The sequence below is a fragment of the Anopheles cruzii genome, chromosome X (genome assembly GCF_943734635.1).
Source record: "Anopheles cruzii chromosome X, idAnoCruzAS_RS32_06, whole genome shotgun sequence".
Lineage (NCBI taxonomy): Eukaryota > Metazoa > Arthropoda > Insecta > Diptera > Culicidae > Anopheles > Anopheles cruzii.
The window spans coordinates 10,923,363-10,941,636 of NC_069143.1; the positions used below are offsets into that span (position 1 = coordinate 10,923,363).

Below are 18,274 nucleotides of genomic sequence, written 5' to 3' on the forward strand. Positions count from 1 at the left end.
CCAGGCATAGACCCTTCCAAGAAAACGGGCCGACTGTGCGCATAAAGTTGTTGGCCTGTCGCAGTATGCGTGGCCCGATCTTAAGCCTATCATTCGTCGGCTTTCTTCGCTCAGTTCCGAACTCACTAACACTACCTTTAGTCTCCACACAAATGCTCTATCGCTGTGAGGCAATGTAAACGAAAGAACAACATTCATCAACAAACGACAAAACTACGAAAAACAAACTGCGAAGAAAAATTTGAAAACGAGTTTCACGATTTATGGAAAAGTAGAATAAATCAACACTGCTCCAGTAATGCCTTCTGGTATTAGCTCTCTTGGTACCCAACTAAGGTTCTGTTCTACTACTTTTGAATCTTAGTTGATCATAGACCGACTGCATTGCTTTCAGCGATAGGGTATTCGCAAGCGGATAGATTCCAGTGGCTGCTTTAGGTGATATTTTCGAATGCCATTTTTATGTTAAGCACCTATGCTAGCATCTAAATCAAACACGCATAGATATAAGGCCCGATTATCATTCTCTAATTGAGTACTCGAACGGTAGAGTGAACACAGTAAGGGAGAAAGCAAAATACAGCAAGAGAGAAGACAGAAAGTGACAGCTATAGCAAAATGAACTCAAAATGAATGATCGAGTGAACGTTCGAGTTTCATAATAAGGGGGATATACTGCGTTTTTGTGTGGAAACCATTTTTGCAACACAATCCAACGTCGCAAAAAGCTCAAGCTTAAAAGATACAGCTAACTTAAGCTTTTAATCTTATTAGATGTCGCCACTTTGAGTCAAACCGGATGTGCAGAGTCCGTGTGCTGTGAGTGTGGCCGTCATCCGAGTATAAAATACAGGGTGGTCCACGAAAGCTTTTTTTTTCATTTGGTTTGGCTTAATTTTTTTCGATGGTTAAACATTTATTCCAAAGTTTCATTTATTACATTTTTTTAATATAAAACATCTTTGTCAAATGTCCACCACAATTGACTTCGACGGTGTACGCTGTCAACGGTGACGGCGGATCCTTCTTCATTTGCGAAGAAAATGGGACGGTGATGTCGCCAGACCCAACTCAAATTAAATTATTCCTTTCAAGTTCTATTAAATACGCAATAGAACCTAGCTGGCTTCCAATTTTCCTATGTGATTCATTTCTCATCCCCAGTCTTCATCCGTTTTAAATATGGGTCTACACGTATTTCATTCCGTTTGGCCAAATTTGGCCGTTTTTCCGCTGTAGACAGCGATTTGAAGTGACATTAAAAAGTATTTTACTGCTAGGTTCTTAACATTTAGATTTAGAACACAAAACCCTATTTGATATAGAAGATGTGAAAGCAATTCGATGTCTACAATCTCATCTATCGACGGAGCCGCTAGTAAGTTCTCCTGGTAGGCTTTAAAAATAACCTAGAAGAACTTAAAAAATACAGTAGCATGCGACTTCTGGGTATTAAACTTAAAGACCTCTACGTGGACACCTCTTTAAATCGATAGAAACCCAAACGAAGCAGGAACGTTGACACGAGGGTATTGCATCCGGGAACTGCTTTGCAAGAGATGAAATGAATTTGGAAGAATGAATAACCATTTTTGTGTTTTATCCCGGTCACATTAGCATACACATTTAAATAAAATTATGAGATTTATGCAAATTTAAAATACCACGCTAGATTTAAATATATATCTCAACAATTAAAGTGGTTGGAAAAACAATACATTTTTTCTTTATTCGGTGTGCACCGGCTGCGGATACCGGCGCTATACCCGAAAAGCCCGTTCACGATAGGGATAAAAAACTACAATTACTACAATGCGGTTCGAAATAGCTTAACGTAAGTAGTTTGTTTTTGTTATTTTGAAACTGCCACAGACTGTATGGCACAAAGTGCAAAACTGGTCGCACATTTTACAAATAGTGATAGCCTATTGAAACAATATGTAAAATCATTCTTATTCCACGATAATACGCTTTAAATCTGGTGGCTTGTGAAGAAGTTGAATATTCTCACGCTTATTGGCACAAAACTGCTAAGCAATCTGCATATTTTTCGCATTCATAACTTTTGTTCTTAAATTTCCGAATATCCTGGACCCACGTCAAAACAAAAAAAAGATGACCAGATCGACACTGCAACGGGAATTAATCCAGTGGAATGTGCTCGCGCGTTGCCAACCTAGCATAGGAACAACCAGGAATGCCAACGAATGTTCAGTTCCAATAAAAGAGACATATCTAAGATGGCTTACAGTATGAGCGGCCTTTAGTCTACTTTTGATTGCCGCAATTCGCTTTTTTAGCTTGGTTCTTATTCTTAAACCTAATGAAAGCATTAAAAAAATCGTTATTATGTTTTAGGGTTTCGTCAAATCGTTCTTCGTAAAAAATACGGAAAACGTATGTGCATCCAGTGTCTTTTACCACCGTGCATAAACATACTAACTCGTGGAAAGTTGTTATATTGTTAACGAGTGTGCTACTTCGTAAGCAATGAAATATGTCCTGCTTCTGCCCAATGATTTCGCCATCGGTAACTGGAACCATGGTTCAGATATTGTAAAATGTGCCACGATCAGTGACTAAGGGAACTTGTCTCTATACTTCGGTTTTCAACAGTCATATCACATTTTGATAGCCTTAAAAACGTATTCAAAAGCCCTGCTGTGGACATGGGTTACAACCAGCAAGATTACATTTCGCTCAAAGGCATAAATATGCACACACGTTGTTTATATGACAAAAACCACGCTTTGATAAGGCTATCTCAAACTTTTTCCCTTCGTCTCGTGCTATTTAAAAAATAATCCCGGTTTTTTCTTGACCTGAGCTCAACAATTAGCCATTTCACACTCGCTTCGGTTTACTAATGGTCGCGTAATTGATGGTAGCTGCAATGTTGCGCTGATCTTCCTCGTTGAATACTAAAAATTCAAAGCCCTCCTCTGGTAGTCGACGGACCGTACCACTGGAACCGTAGCTGTTTGGAGGCCCATGCAAGGACGGATTGTGCTGCTGGGGTTGTGGAGTAGTTCCCGTGGTAGGTTCGCCGATGATTTCATAATCATCCGACGGCACTGATGACGAAGCCGCTGGTTGGGTGTAAGCGGTTGTTTGATCACGGCCTGGTAGCCGGATAGGCACGATGGTTTTGTAGTCGCCTGACGAGTGGCGGGTGGTGGTTCGGAAAAAATCCAACCTATCGTACTCCAGCCGCTGAACCTGGTCAATCCCGGACGTTCCATTTGCGTGCGTTGTCGGAACTGGAGCTGCTCCAAATGAGCTTTTTGGTGTTTCCGGTACGTGTGACGGCTCGGTGTGCTTAACGTCATTCAATCCGTACAGCTTCCATGCATCAGTAATGTCCTTAACACACTCATAGTCTAGCTCCTTAACTCTGCATCGATCCATCGACTCCTCGTGAGCTGGTCCAGGCGCACTGGGTACGAAAATGGACTGATTCCGTTGGCCACCAGTACACTGCAGTCCGTTGTTCCCGCCCGTTTTGATAAACACCGTCGACACGTTCGCAAGCTTTGAATCCTGCTGGTCCCCTACACTACCTCCAGCAATAGGCATCCCCTGTTTGCGAGGTGGTTTCGTGGGTGTAACCGTTTTTCCGTGCTGCGCAGCAGCATCGTGTATCGCGGGTATCGTATCGATCGAAGCCAGGTGCAGGGTAGCTACACCGTCGTCACAGTGGATGCCCGGTAGAGGACTTCGGGAACCCGGTTCCATGGCTAAAGCTGCGCAAAGCTGGCTGCTCAGTCCATGTGCCTCGTGTTCCAATGACGACGACGAGATGATCTTCTTCATTGATTTCATCTTAGTCAGCATACAACGGAATATGTCTTGCGGGTTAGCGTTGTCTAGCTTGAACGTACCCTCACCTGTGTTGCACTTCCGACCAGCCTCGAACGTAAACTTGCCCTCTCGGTAGCCATACTTACGAATATACCGATAAGGCCAAAGAGCCACGGTCATACTTTCGTCCTCGTAACACTTCAGTCGCATATCAATTTGGCCCAGCTCGAGTGTATACATCTTCGGTTCGATGCCATTCTTGATGGAGGCATCAGTTGCTATAAGAGTTACCGTGTAGATACCTTCACTGTACGAGGAGCAGTACAAGTCATTATCCTCTTCAATTGTATTTTGCCGCGGCGGCGTCGGGGCTTGATTCGATTTATCCTTGAACGCTACAATCTGCAACGCGTTGGTCCACTGACGGGCTAGCAGTTCATCTGGCGAGTAAAGCTGTATTTGGCCCGTCTTCGAAACGATGTTGATCGTGTTTTGAGGTGGCTGATCCAGTACAATCTTAACGCAATTTTCAAGCGTTACGATGCGTGCGGTTTTGTCGTTTTCGGTGTCGCTGATTTCAAGCCGTTCGATCCCGTGGCGGCTCGCTTTAAACAGTTGACAATATTTAACCTGAAAACCAGAAACATGTATAGATGCATTTATGTTACTGGGGTTTACTAAACTGCCCACTACTACAGCCGCCACTTAGCTACGTAAAGTGCGGACGATCCCCAGTCGTGGGTCCTTAGTTCATTACAATTAAATAAGGAACGTAAACAACACAGCAGGTCGATGTATTCCCGCGCTGTTATCTTGCCGACAGATATTAGCCTGCATTTTGTTTACAAAGCCACTAGTTGTTTACGTTCTTAATGTGATTTTACCGAAATAAGAGGCCATGACTACGTATCGCCAGGATATTATGCACCCAAGGTGCGGCGGTGCAAGTAGGCCACAGACTTTAAGGTTTACTTGTGCCCTAGGTTCGATTCTTACTGGTTGAGCAGTCGGTGATTAGGATGGAACTTTAAGAAAAGCTGCACCAGTAGAAACCGTAATTTGAAACTAAATAGATTTAAACGAACAGCACACGTGCATAACGCAACCAAAGAACAGCTACCGTCACCAGTTCCAGCGCATTGGTTAGCTTCATTAGTTTCCCCTGCATACTGCAATAGTTCACCCACCTTTTTTGTTACTCGCCACGAAAAACCACTCTGTGATCTGATCGTCAAGAAACCGGACAAATAGGGACTCTCTTCTTCATCCATCTTAGGAAGCACACCACATGAAAGGGCACGGAAGGCTACGTTCGACGGCGGTATCGCGGACTAGGATCATCCAAAATTACTTTTAAGTTTTGGTTCAACAGATCGACGATCACCAACTAGAATTGCTTCTGTCTCCACTCTTCCTAATTCATTTCTAATACTGGAGCGCAGCCCTCTGACGTCTCGTACAACAGGTTTACTTTGAATCTATAGGGGCGCGTTGAGAGCTGCACGAGCTAAGTCGATCAAGTCTGCGATCAAGGCATGATATTTTGAATATATGATTTGCCGATTCAGCACGAATTCCACCTGTCCATTTAATACATATTAAGCCAACATTTGTCAAAAACAGCGTAATTCGAATTCTGTGACGTTATGACTTAACGTTATGAATTTTCAATACATTTTCTTGTAGAACTACCATAACACAAGTAAGCAAAGGTATTCTTCTCTCTTCGATCACACGTTTTACATTTCCTCCCTTTTTGCCTGCCGCAATTCGTTTGAGAAACCTATGAGATGTCTGTCGGAAGTATTTTGTACAGGGTGTACCATCTAGCGTTTTCTTTTTCATTTGGTTATAAAACAAAAACGGCTTAATATTTTTCGATGGTTGAACATTTTTTCGAAAGGTTCATTGATTAGCTTTATGTATAAAATACAATTTTGGTTGCAGAAAATTGGGAAATATGAAAAACTTATCTCCAAAGTGGTTGATCTTCAACTCAAACGGTACGGTATTTGAAAAGCACATTTCATTTTAGGCTGTTACGAATCCATCTATCGTTTGTGTGGCTAGAGGTTTGTTTGGGGTGGTTTCAGAAAGAAGCATCGTCCCCTTAGCCCTGTTTTCTAGAGTCAGTTGGCCAGTATCACCGCCACAGGTTGCCTAGTTGTTGCTTCCCTGTGGAATAATTATTTTATAATAACATGAGTGGACAAGGAAGCCAAATCGACTGATTTGTTGCGGGTGCCTGGTTCTTAACGGAATTCCAGGCACTGCTTCCGCTATCACCAACGTAACTGCAACTGCTGCATTGGTGTGTTATACACCCTGGAGGCAACTTCGTTGTGAAGCTGTTTGATATCTTCACGCCGTTCAGCGTTGGTCTCGTCTACCTAGTGTACCGGTGTTTCCGACAGATTTGTATCTGCAAACCCAACAGTAGTCGCCCAGCCAACTCAGAGCGCTACTTAGTGTGCAAATCCAAAAAACCAAACACGGGTACGATCGAGCGCTATTTGCAGGACATCAACCGGCAGATGTTTGAAAAACGAAACGCAAGCAACGATACATTAGAACTCGTAAACGAGGCGGTAATGCGTAAAGATGAGGCGTTCTATGACTACATATGTGCAAGCAATAACGAGATTGGCCGTAAACAAATCATTGCCCTGATGAAAATAGCAGCCTTCTGCAAAAACCGAGACCTGATGGAAACGCGCCAACTCGAAGTGAAGCAGAAGTGTTTAGACTTATGGAAGCTAGAGGATGCGATCCGCAAATCCGCAAACAAGGGTGACCCAGATCAGTACGTTAAGAAGATCTACAAAAACTGGAATAGTCTGACAAAGCACATGCACCCGTCTGAAGCGCGAGTAAAAATGGACCTACGGGCATCCTTTTCATCTGCCCGGGATTGGTATTTTGTGCCCATCGGCAACAAGGAAAGTAAAGACAAGAATGTTCGCTCAATTCTGCTCGGTAAGGGTGGTAAGGAGGTGTATCAGTTCGACGCGAAACATGGCACCTGGATACTAATCAAAGATGTAGCAATTGAACTGTCGCCAGCTACGATCATCTATGGTGAAATTGTGCGTGAGTTGCAGGATGAAGGAAGGTCACAGGTCACCATGCATACGTTACACATCATTGACGGACTTATGTTGGGCGGGGAAAATATAGAACATTTAACATTCAGGCAACGGTTTGAGCGTTGTCGCCAATTTGCCAAGGCGCTTAACAAGCCAATCAGGTGTGCTACAACGAACGCGAGCTCAACATCGACGTGCGCCAACTCCACTGGGTCGTTGCAGATTCGAGCAAAAAAGCACTATCACCTATCCGAGATGGAATCGTTTTTCACCTCACTAGAAATGCACCAACTTAAGGATCTCACAAACCGTCTCGGCTACAATGTGCGTAATCCGATCAACCAGGATCGCTTCTATATACCATATGGTTTGTTGTTTCTGCGTGATGTCAAACCACAATACTCGAAGCAGTTGTCTAAACGACGGAACATGGAGTACTATTTTAATTGCAACACAGGTGAATCGAAGTACCCGGAGCAATTCAAGAACCTCATAGAAGAAACACAGGCAACGTTCGACGAAACGTTCAATACGCGAATCCTTTGGGAGTGGGTTCACATGTACCAGGTTCAGCCGAGCGTTGATGAAAAGGATGAGAAAATTCCCGATATTGTCCACCGCGTTGATTTCAAAGAATATCTTAAAGAGGCCTATCCTTCTTAAGTAATCACGAGGTTTCTTGCAACATAATCATGTCAACATTATATATATATATATATTTTTTTTATTAACATTTCTTTCTGTAAGGGCCAATCCCAAGAGTAGACACATAATCCAAGACCGAGACCAAGATCCCAGACCTAATCAAGAGTTCAACATCAAGTTGAACCTCCGAGAAAAGGAGTTCGAATTGTAGAATAATTTTTTGAAATAAAAGATAAATGAATAGATGAAATATTCCGTTGAATGTGTGGCTTTTTTTCAAACATGTAAGGCAAGTCAAAGTCTCAAAGATGTTTGACACCTTCTGTTGAAGCAGCATGCCGAACGGCTTCGGGTCAAATCGGCCTTCCAACAGCCAAACAACACGCAAATTTGATCAAAATATAGCATGCAATAGTTACAAAGATCTGTCATCAATCCTTACGTTGTGGGCAACAGAGCTTGCAATTTGCGAAATGTCCAAAACATCGAAAAAAAACTATTAACAGTTTTTCTACCAGGACAATGTGTAGAATTTTCCTTGTCGAGAGCTTCTAGGATGCGACTGTCACAGTGGTGCAACAACAACAAAACAAAAATCTCTGGTTGACTTTGGCTTATCTGTCAATGGTCGTTGCAGCAGCGAAACTATGTTGCGTTTGACAGACGAGATTTTCTCCAGCGGACGGCAAATCGATACCGTACGTGAAACAAAAACAGCACGGCTGTTGCGAAACCTTGGCTCCACGGGTGGCTTGGGTGGCACGGGTGGTCGCACAATCCACGGACACTAGACGTGCGTGTAGCAATGTAGCAAAATGGGCACGATAGCGTCGGTACTCCAGTGGTATTGCATTGCGTGTAATTACCTTAATCCAACAGAAAGCGTGCGCTGCTTACGGTGTCGAACGTTGCGTCGGGTCAACGGTGTCGATATAGTCCATCATCAGATTCGCTCGGTTGCCGAAGTGCCCAGGCAAGCTGCGACCTGCGTTCGCATGAAGGATGTGAATAGGTAAATAGAGCAAGTGTCCGCCGTAGTGTCCAGATTGTAGTCCGTTAGGCAAGCGTGTTGGAATTCTGCCTCCTTCGTTCGAAGCCCTAGGGCATCGCAACCAACGTTCAATTTTGGGCACACGAGCTCAGTTCGCTCTTTATTCCAGGAGTGTGCAGTACAGAGAAAAAAGTAAAAAACACACCAACACTGTTTTGCTGCTAAGCTAACACTCGCACCAAAAACTAGCATACCATACTACATAAGCAGCCCTTTCCACTGTCATTGTTTTTCTCTTTTAACTACGTTTTTCGTTCTTCCACTCATCTCTCTCTCGCCCTCTTTGCTTGTTTCTCTTTTGGCAGAAAACTAGTCACAAACGATTGTCTGTTCCGCGTTATAGACAGCCTAGCACTAGCGCACAAAAACATAAACCGGAAGAAAATCGAACGTTCCTTCGCTCAGCCGCAGGCAGATCGGTATTGCTGGAGCCGTAGACGGCATCTGTCGCAACCGAGTATTAACCGCCGCTGGAGCTGTCACCGATGCCGGCTGTACAACCGGAGCGTTTCCTGGCACTGCATCAACTGCGAAACACTGAGTCTGATAGCTCCCGTGTACAAGGACACGATCAAGAAATCCCTTACACAGCTTATTCGCAGGGGCACCGACGACCATCACGGGTGCGGTCTCTGTGCCATCGCTAGCATCAAAGCTACCAGTATGGAGCAATTGTGGGCCGCCCGATGTCGCTTTTGTCTCTACAATCAGTTCAACTTCGAGGGCGACCGTTCTAGTTGCTGCTGTGTCGGAGCCAGCGAGTCAAGACTGCCGCGCTGTCAACACTCCTCAACTGATTCCGCTGGGCGGACCAACGGCGCCGTTACAACGATCACCAAGCGCACTGGCGGGCTGATCGTAGTGCCCTCTGCCTCTCAGCGGCTTATCGACAACTCAACTACTAACGTTCGGCTCAAGGATAACCAATCACATCATCATCACCACCATCATCCTAAGAACAAAATGCAAAACCAAACAGGTTTGTATATACGTAACTATGAAATTTATGAGTCGATTTAAATGTTATCTTAAATATAGTTTTTGTTGTATGTATGATAATCCGGAAAACAAGTCTAAATACGAACCCGATCTGAACGAACGCTTAACGGTTACTGATTGATCGCATATGTTTTGATTATACAAAGCACATCAGTTCTATCACGTTATGTTCTGTTAAATATGCCGAATATATAAATATTTTCAATAAGAACTTGACTGAAAATTCTGTATGGCTTTCAGGAAAAAGCTACGCTTCGCCGTACTACGCAAGCGTGGAGCCAATTTATGCTGTCATCAATAAGGAAACTAAGCGAAAACATGTCGCATCGAAAATGACCAGTGATGCTGTAAATAACAACCCGAGCGATACAAATACCGACCAGCGAGATATTATACTGAAGGACTCGCCAGAAGACGACTACGCAACTCCTTCGTTTTTGCTGAGGCCTGTGCCTGACGAGATAGTCGGGAAAAATAGGTAAATTGAAACGTAGCTTCTTTTGTTTCCTTGCTTGAAACATGTTATCAAATTCGAATAGACGGCCGGAAAAAGATGATTCTTCATTTACCGGCAATAGTGGAAGCGCTAAGGTCACAGCTAAATGCAAGTATAATAAGCAACTACTGAACTACAAGAATAACTTCGATAAAGGTAATTGAATCAATTTCTGCTTGATGTTTTCGGATCCTGCCATGATCTGTTTTTCCAAACAATTGTTTCTATTATTTTCCTAGCTGACTGTCAAGATCATGATATTTTTTCCGTCATGGACGAATATAGCACGCATCAAAACTCTACAATCCTAGAACTCGACAACATACCGGCTATCGTGAAAGTACCAATAGCCAGCTTCGAGCAGGATCTAGAAGAAGAATGGTGCACTAAAAGTAAGATTTCCTCGTATCGAATGGATATAGTGGATAGTTCATTCTAAATTTAGCTAAACGCAAAATACCTTTACGTTATGAACAAAATCTACCATTACAACGTTTTATAAACGTTTACGTTATAAACGTTTTACAACATTTTATAAACTTCCACCGTTTTGAGTACACAATTTTTAAAGCATTGGACAATTGATGATTTTTTGTTTGTTTTATATTTTATCGTAGATAGCTCATGTTCTATTTCTATTCTTTTCACTCTGCTTCTTTTCTTTAAATGTAGCATCCATGTTAAATCAGGACGAAAAGGAATGGTCCTGTCGTAAATGTACACTCGTGAATTCTAGCACAGTATTAGCGTGTGCAGCCTGCGGTGGTTCAAAGCTTCGCAGTATATGTAACGTTGAGGAAATGACGCTGAAAAAGGGCGAGTTTTGGACTTGTGCCAAGTGCACGCTCAAAAATTCAATCCTTCAGCCAGATTGTAGCGCTTGTAAATCACTTCGCCCGACTTTAAAGGCTGTGGCCATCGCGAACGAATCCCTGGAACTTTCTCAACTAGCCACGAACCGCCTCATATTGGGTCAGTGCGATGAACCTTCAAATAGTCGCTCCAGCTCAGCGCCGGGCGTCCCAGCAGCCGCAGAATCTGGGGCAATTCCAAAGCACCAACTGCCAGCCGCGCTCTGCCAACCGACGGTAAAAGTAGCTAACCCACTACAAGTGGTCACCATCCCCAAACGTACCTGGCAATGTCCTGCGTGTACGTACGAAAATTCACTCGCCTGTGTGGTCTGCGATATCTGCTCGAGTCATCGACACATTGACACCTGCGGTCTCGTTCTTTGGCAGCAGCAGCAACAGCGTCAGCGAAGCGACCGATTGGCGGACAACCAGCGCCAGCTGGACGATATCGATGCACTGAATCGCTGGCGCAGTATCATCGAGTATTGTCTCGAGAACGGACAGGCGTTTGTAGATGATTCGTTTCCGCCCGCTACGAAAAGTCTCTACTATCAGCCGTCGTCGAACGTTGACAGTAATCCAGTCGCGCAGTGGCGACGACCACATGAAATCATCTGCGAGGGTGGCAGCAGTCAAGGATCGTTGATGCCTATGTGGGCTGTGTTTCGCACACCACTACCATCGGACATCTGTCAGGGAGTACTGGGCAACTGTTGGCTCCTGAGTGCCCTAGCAGTGCTCGCCGAGCGAGAAGATCTGGTTCGCGAGGTGCTGCTAACTAAGGAGATCTGTCCACAGGGTGCCTATCAGGTTAAACTGTGCAAGGATGGTCGCTGGACGACCGTGCTAGTGGACGATTTGCTTCCTTGCGACAAGCGTGGCCATCTTGTGTACTCGCAGGCGAAGCGAAAACAGTTGTGGGTGCCACTGATCGAGAAAGCTGTAGCGAAGCTCCACGGTTGCTACGAAGCGCTCGTGTCTGGCCGAGCAATCGAGGGACTAGCCACTCTGACGGGGGCACCGTGCGAAAGCATTCCATTGCAGGCCAGTTCTTTGCCGCTGCCTAGTGAAGATGATCTCGATCGCGATCTAATATGGGCACAGTTACTAAGTTCACGGTTGGTGAAGTTTTTAATGGGTGCCAGTTGCGGTGGTGGCAATATGAAAGTTGACGAAGATGAATACCAGCGAAAGGGCTTGCGGCCCCGGCATGCTTATTCAGTGTTAGACGTGCGTGACATTCAAGGACATAGGCTGTTGAAGCTGCGCAACCCCTGGGGGCACTTTTCGTGGCAAGGTAATTCAATAAATGATCGTTGATCATTCAAATCGTTTTTCAAACTTTCTTAACACGATTATTCTATTCCTTTTGCCAAAAGTCTATAATTCCGGTTTAATTTTTGTTCACTATCGGGAGAATCTTTCTAGGGCGTTATATAAAAAATGTAAATTTATTTATTAACATGAACATATTTGGTCAATGTTAATTTTATCCGCTTTGCGGGAACATTTGCAGGTGATTGGTCAGACGATTCGGAGCTATGGACAGACGAATTACGGGACAGTCTGATGCCACACGGTGGTTCGGAGGGAGTATTCTGGATATCATTTGAGGATGTGTTAAGGTGAGACTAAGATTTGGTTACATTTCTTGGCCCTACAATTTCGCATGAAATTGTTTTTTTTGTCATCTTCTTTCAGATACTTTGATTGTATCGACATATGCAAGGTGCGGTCGGAGTGGAATGAAGTACGGTTGTTTGGCACTTTGCAACCTTTAAGAGCTTTATCATGTGTACTAATCACGGTTTTAGAGCCGACAGAAGCCGAGTTCACCCTATTTCAAGAGGGCCAACGGTAAGCTGTACAATGTACATGTAAAAGTGACGTGCTAGATATATAAATATGCGGCAAATTAGAAACTGAATTTGACCAACGACTAAATATCAGTACTGTGTCGCTTCAGAAACTCGGAAAAATCCCAACGCTCACAGCTGGATCTTTGCGTTGTGCTATTCCGCACTAGAAATCCAGCTAATCCGGAAGTTGGTCGGCTTGTAGAGCATAGCAAGAGACAGGTATGTACGGTGTTTAGCAAATTTACTGAAAGTTAAAAAGTATGATCAAATCTTGTACAAAACCAAACATTCACCCCTTTAACTACTTTCAACAGGTTCGGGGCTTTGTCGGTTGCCACAAAATGCTGGAAACTGACCTATACATGCTGGTCTGTCTCGCTTTCAATCATTGGCACACGGGAATTGATGATTTCATGCAGTATCCCCAATGCGTACTGGCGATACACAGCTCGAAGCGACTGCTGGTAGAGCAAATTACACCACCTCCGTTTCTGCTAGCCGATGCCATTATCAATCTAACGTTGGCTAAGGGGCAACGACACGAGGGACGCGAAGGCATGACTGCGTACTACTTAACCAAGGTACATTGGATCGAACATGAAACAGAATGGGCTTAACTGATCGGTTTTACTTCTCGCAGGGCTGGGCCGGCCTGGTGGTCATGGTTGAGAATCGGCATGAAAACAAATGGATACACGTGAAATGCGATTGCCAGGAGAGTTACAACGTTGTCTCGACGAGGGGTGAGCTCAAAACAGTCGATTCCGTACCACCTCTTCAGCGTCAGGTAGCTAAGCCGTTTTTGGCATGCATTTTTATTTTACTTATTTTAGTTGTTCCGATTATAATCTAATCACAAAAAAAACTTGTAACAGTTTTAAAAGGACGGACTTTGTGTTTGAAAAATCGCCCATCTTTCTGCGCCAATTTATTGAAACAGTTCATTAATTCATTGTTTTTTTTTCTTCTAGGTAATCATAGTGCTTACACAATTGGAGGGTAGCGGGGGGTTCAGCATAGCGCATCGCTTAACGCATCGATTAGCTAACTCCGGTGGCTTGCACGACTGGGGACCACCGTCTTCCACACATTATCCTCCTATTGAAAGCGTTTCTGAGCTGCACTCGCCTCGAATGATAACCTAGAATCTGATGTCATCAAATAGCGGGAAAACTACGGATAAACTCAACTACCCATTGAAAGATATTGATAAATAAATCTTCATAGTTCACAAAAATTCCGCACTCTTTCCTGCTGCCTCTACATGTAAGTAGTTGAGAAATGTGTTAAATAGTACTAACTTTTTCTCTTGAAATAAATCAAATAGGATTTGATAATAATATTTTATATTAATATAGATATTATAGTTAGTTTTAATACATCTCATATGAAATTATAATTGGCGGTTGGGAATAACAAGGACATTCACACCAGTCTGGTTGGTACTTTTATTGATTTCCGATTTCCGTAGCTTCGTGCTTTAATAATAGTAGACTGTTGTTGAATAGTGATTAATCACCAAGATTACAGTTCCACTAAAAATGTTTGCTCCCCTGGTTCATGGATTTTTCTTTTCACTTACCTTTAGCAATTTAAAAATAGGCGAGACTGCGTTTGTATATGCTTCAGTTGCAGGTTTTTGAGCTATGTTATCTGACAGATTCTTCTTCCTATCGGTCAATAGCCGCTGAGCAGTCTTAGCTTGCACCAGAGACAATCAAAATTATGTTTTTTGCGAGGTTGTTAGGACCGCGCCAACCCTCGTGTCACACCAATATTAGGAATCGAACTCACGGCCAGCTGCGTGACATCGAAGCGTTACGGACTGCTCTATCAACGAAGTCAATCTGCACGATCACAGGGTATTAAAGCAGAACATCTTTCAACATATTTTGGTTTTCGCATCTTTTTTTATTAAAATTTTCCTTTTTGGATATATTTATCGTCTTTTAATGTTTATAGCAAGTAACGCCTGTGAGGTTTCTTGTGTTTTTTTATATATATTTCTTCAGAAAATCTATTTAAGAAAATATTATATTTTGTTACTAGTAATTGCTTCGTTTTCTGGCCGTTTTTTTTTAACTATTGAGAAATTTCAAATCAATGGATTCATGTTTTTGAACATTAATATTGTAGTCGCCATGAATAGACATTAGAAGTAACCCTGAGACATTAAATTGCATTAAAAACAGGAAAAAACAGTGTACGTAGGAAGGTTTAAAGATCGAATCTATCCGCCGCAGAAGAAAAATAATGGCCTATTTCTGTAACTGGAATATTGTTGAAGTGAAACTAATGCATTTAATTAGTTATTAAACCTTTCCTTTTTTTGTTCTAAGTACTGGATTTAATTTTTGAACGATTCGTAATATAGCATCGTAAATTCTACGTTCTGTTGTAGACCTTGTGTGTAGATTCTTTTAGATTCTTTACTCTGCTTGCATTCAGATATGCGTGCTTCACGTGCACTGGGCACTTAGGCAGCTCAATATAGCTTCGTTTTTTCGAAAATCATATATCCCTAACACTAATGGAGCATGCTAATTTACGTCCTTGTACGAAATTACTGAAGTCAGTATTTCCACATGACAAATTAAATCAATTCAATGTTTAAAAAAGTATTCAACTACGCAATTATTCTAAGCATTGAATTGGATACTAAAATGAGTAGTAATAAAATCCATGCATCCCATGCAAATCATGCATTCTAACTAGATGTGAATATAGTGTAAGCATCTTAACTTTGTTCGCCTCCAGATATCCGTGCCTGACCTGCACTGGGCACTTTGGTAGCTTAACATAATTTTGTTTTAAGTAGCTTAGAAAAACAAAACACATAAAGCTAAAACTAATAGCTATAATGCTATTTTACGTGCTAATGTAAAAAATTAAATGGGTAAAAACAGTAGACAAGAATGACTAATTACGTACCAAAGGAATGGACTACATCAATCTCTTGCGTTGTGCGAATTTGAATTCAACCACTCACTCTATACTATTTCAAGATGCTATTGAAAAACTTTTAAAAACAAATTAGAAGAAAATTGTATGAACTTGGTTTTGTATGTCTTTTTTGTTTCCTCGTTTTCAGCGTTCGTTGGCTGTGTTTTCTCTGCTTTACTTCTTCTCGCCAAAGCGCAACAAACGCGTAAGCATGGTGGTTACACAAGGGATCTGTTTCTGCTGATGCATCATGGGCACGTCGGGTGTGTTGGATTCAAAGTCGTACGCCACACGCTGTGCTACGAACGTAAGCAGCGTCAGGAGGTCGTACTTGCGACCGTGCTGATTCAGCTCCTGGCACAGCGACTGCATGAACCACGAACCTTTCTGTGTGTTACGCCATGAGTAGAAGCCCGGGATGGTGGAGTAGGCGATGAGGAAGTCGGCGTGCGTCGGTATCTTAAATGTCATCGCCGAGGAACTATCCGTTTCGGTGCGATCTTTCGGCGACAGCATCACTCCTCCATCAAGCTGATCACCCTGGCAAGCTTGTATAAAGAACAGCTTCGGCTTCCCGGCCAAAGATGGGCAGTGGTTCGCCGTGAAGAACGACCAGATAACGTCCAGCTTGTACTGGCAGTCCTTTGCGTAAAGGTAACCGAGTTCGCCGTGAGAAAGGATCGTCACTAGTATGCAGTCGCAATCACTATGATCCATAAGGGACACTTTTGTTGATCGACGGTGTTGTTGATGTTGTTGGATGGTGGATCGGTGGCGCCGGAAGGTGTGTTGGTTGGTCGAGGAGAGAAACGGAAGAACATTAATTACCATTTTTAGTGCTCCCGTGAGTTGTAACGTAAAAGGCAATGAAGGCTATCATATTTCTACCGCTGTTCGGAAGCCCCCAACCCCCCACCCGCCAATGGTAGTAACAGACAGGAACGCCATATTTCCGTGCGCAACATGTCTTTGTTTGGATATGTTCGCCGCATATTAGAACTGTTGTTTCCACTGCTATGTGGCTGGTTCACCTTCGGTGCTGCATCGGCAGCTGCACTGCTTGGAAAACACTGTCGGGGAGGAAGTGCGGGCCTTCGACTGTACTTACCTCGCTCGATTTCCTTCTGCAAGTCGCGTAGCTTTAGGTCCTTGTAGACGTGTACCTCAAAGTCAAGTCCCTCGAGCGCGATGGTTAAATTTTCACAATCAACGTTCGTACCCGCACGTGGTTTCAGCTGCGGCACATCGAAATTTTCGTGATTGAATATCAGCGCCAATCCACGGCGTTTATGGGTCATGTTGTAGTCAGAAGCATAGCGATCGACGGGCATCCGAGCCCGTATATGATGGTCATAGGTTTTGTCGCTGCTAGAGAACCAACCAAAACAGACATAAAGCCATGAAGCCAACAAAAAAAACCATGAAGCGTCGTGAACAGATCGTTAGGGGAAAAGGCTACTGGTAGATTGACGGAAATTTTGCGCCCGAAAAGGCTCTACTCTTTCATCCATCCGCTTAGTGAACTGTACTTACAAGCCCTTGCGGGATCCTAGTGCATCATTGACGTCGCGGGCCAGCTGTTCGTCCAGTTCTTTGTTTATGTCGTTGCGTAGCCCAACAACATCCATTCTACTCATGTCTAAGGTGCACTACACTGCCAACGCTAATACCTCTGGCTGCCAGATACTAAATACTGAAGCAATCACCAGAAAAACACCGTTTCGGTTGATCAAAATGCACGTTGGGTTGCAATGGATGGAGCGGATAGAAACAGACAACACTGGATAATGCTATTTGTCGCAGACCTGAATTCAATTGCAAGTACCCTATTGGCAGGAGCGTCGATTAGAAACTGAATCGGACAGCTCACTGAATCGGGCTAGGGCACTATACCTGCTAGCGAAGGATTTGTAATGCGTGAAAGAGACAGAACGCAGCTAGGCCAAACGGTATGTTCTACCTCTTTTGCTGCCATCCACGCAGTACTCTCCAGCGAGGCAAGGCATCATTGTTTTAAAATACCATATAACCACTACATCTATACATGGTTCGCTGCAATGTTTTGTACCCCGCCCGCCCCCCGTGGTGCATTGGTGCGCCGTATTGGTACGAAACGTATGTTTACAAAATAAGAGTTTAGAGCGATGAGCGTGATTTTGATTTTAAAAAACGTCAAACCAGGGCAGCATCAGGCAAAAGTTTCTACGCTTCTTCCTAGGCACAAATTTTCACCCTAGCCCCGGCACAAGTTTCTACGTTTGCCAGGCATTTACATAAGAAAAATCTCAAGTGTTTCGAAGTGGAAAACCAGGCCATCTGTTTTGGGCATCGTTTTTCGAAAGAAGGAAAAACGAAAGAGGAATAAGGCAAAGATATAGGTTTTTCCCTCCACTAGACGGGTAAGGATGCTCATATGCAGCGTTCTCTCCGCATCGAGCGAGGTAGACGACGGAAGAGAAGTCCATAAAAAGAAAGAGGAAGACCTACAGAGTGTTGACCTTTTCCGACGGATTGGACCTAAGGATACGTTTACGACTTGT

At 43.5% G+C, this 18,274-nt stretch overlaps 3 protein-coding genes across 3 annotated transcripts; 1 reads left to right on the forward strand and 2 right to left on the reverse strand.

The window, feature by feature from the left end:
• Window positions 1-1,714: 1,714 nt before the first annotated feature.
• On the reverse strand, window positions 1,715-5,072 carry LOC128269065 (uncharacterized). The gene is made up of 2 exons (XM_053006415.1): window positions 4,989-5,072; window positions 1,715-4,431 (listed from the first exon to the last, which is right to left on the reverse strand). Exons 1-2 carry the CDS (start codon window positions 5,070-5,072, stop codon window positions 2,845-2,847), a joined length of 1,671 nt encoding a protein of 556 aa, XP_052862375.1. The 3' UTR covers window positions 1,715-2,844.
• Window positions 5,073-8,347: 3,275 nt separating this feature from the next.
• On the forward strand, window positions 8,348-13,977 carry LOC128275853 (calpain-D). The gene is made up of 12 exons (XM_053014423.1): window positions 8,348-8,544; window positions 8,889-9,562; window positions 9,823-10,060; window positions 10,122-10,237; window positions 10,315-10,470; window positions 10,751-12,229; window positions 12,449-12,557; window positions 12,634-12,789; window positions 12,899-13,010; window positions 13,106-13,372; window positions 13,432-13,578; window positions 13,763-13,977. Exons 1-12 carry the CDS (start codon window positions 8,348-8,350, stop codon window positions 13,934-13,936), a joined length of 3,825 nt encoding a protein of 1,274 aa, XP_052870383.1. The 3' UTR covers window positions 13,937-13,977.
• A 257-nt stretch (window positions 13,978-14,234) lies between these two features.
• On the reverse strand, window positions 14,235-17,627 carry LOC128270882 (caspase-like). The gene is made up of 3 exons (XM_053008311.1): window positions 17,268-17,627; window positions 16,843-17,102; window positions 14,235-16,459 (listed from the first exon to the last, which is right to left on the reverse strand). Exons 1-3 carry the CDS (start codon window positions 17,369-17,371, stop codon window positions 15,909-15,911), a joined length of 915 nt encoding a protein of 304 aa, XP_052864271.1. The 5' UTR covers window positions 17,372-17,627; the 3' UTR covers window positions 14,235-15,908.
• Window positions 17,628-18,274: the final 647 nt, after the last annotated feature.

Bases quoted from the DNA above. Each gene is read 5' to 3' on its own strand.
- LOC128275853 (XM_053014423.1), top strand. From the start codon at position 8,348: ATGGGCACGATAGCGTCGGTACTCCAGTGGTATTGCATTGCGTGTAAT. The intron at 8,545-8,888 runs GTAAATAGAGCA...CTCTTTTGGCAG, and splicing joins CGCATGAAGGATGTGAATAG to AAAACTAGTCACAAACGATT. The intron at 12,790-12,898 runs GTAAGCTGTACA...GTGTCGCTTCAG, and splicing joins CTATTTCAAGAGGGCCAACG to AAACTCGGAAAAATCCCAAC.
- LOC128269065 (XM_053006415.1), bottom strand. From the start codon at position 5,072: ATGGATGAAGAAGAGAGTCCCTATTTGTCCGGTTTCTTGACGATCAGA. The intron at 4,432-4,988 runs GTGGGTGAACTA...TCTGGTTTTCAG, and splicing joins CGTGGCGAGTAACAAAAAAG to GTTAAATATTGTCAACTGTT.
- LOC128270882 (XM_053008311.1), bottom strand. From the start codon at position 17,371: ATGAGTAGAATGGATGTTGTTGGGCTACGCAACGACATAAACAAAGAA. The intron at 17,103-17,267 runs GTAAGTACAGTT...TTGGTTCTCTAG, and splicing joins CTAGGATCCCGCAAGGGCTT to CAGCGACAAAACCTATGACC. The intron at 16,460-16,842 runs GTAAGTACAGTC...GATCAACAAAAG, and splicing joins GCAGAAGGAAATCGAGCGAG to TGTCCCTTATGGATCATAGT.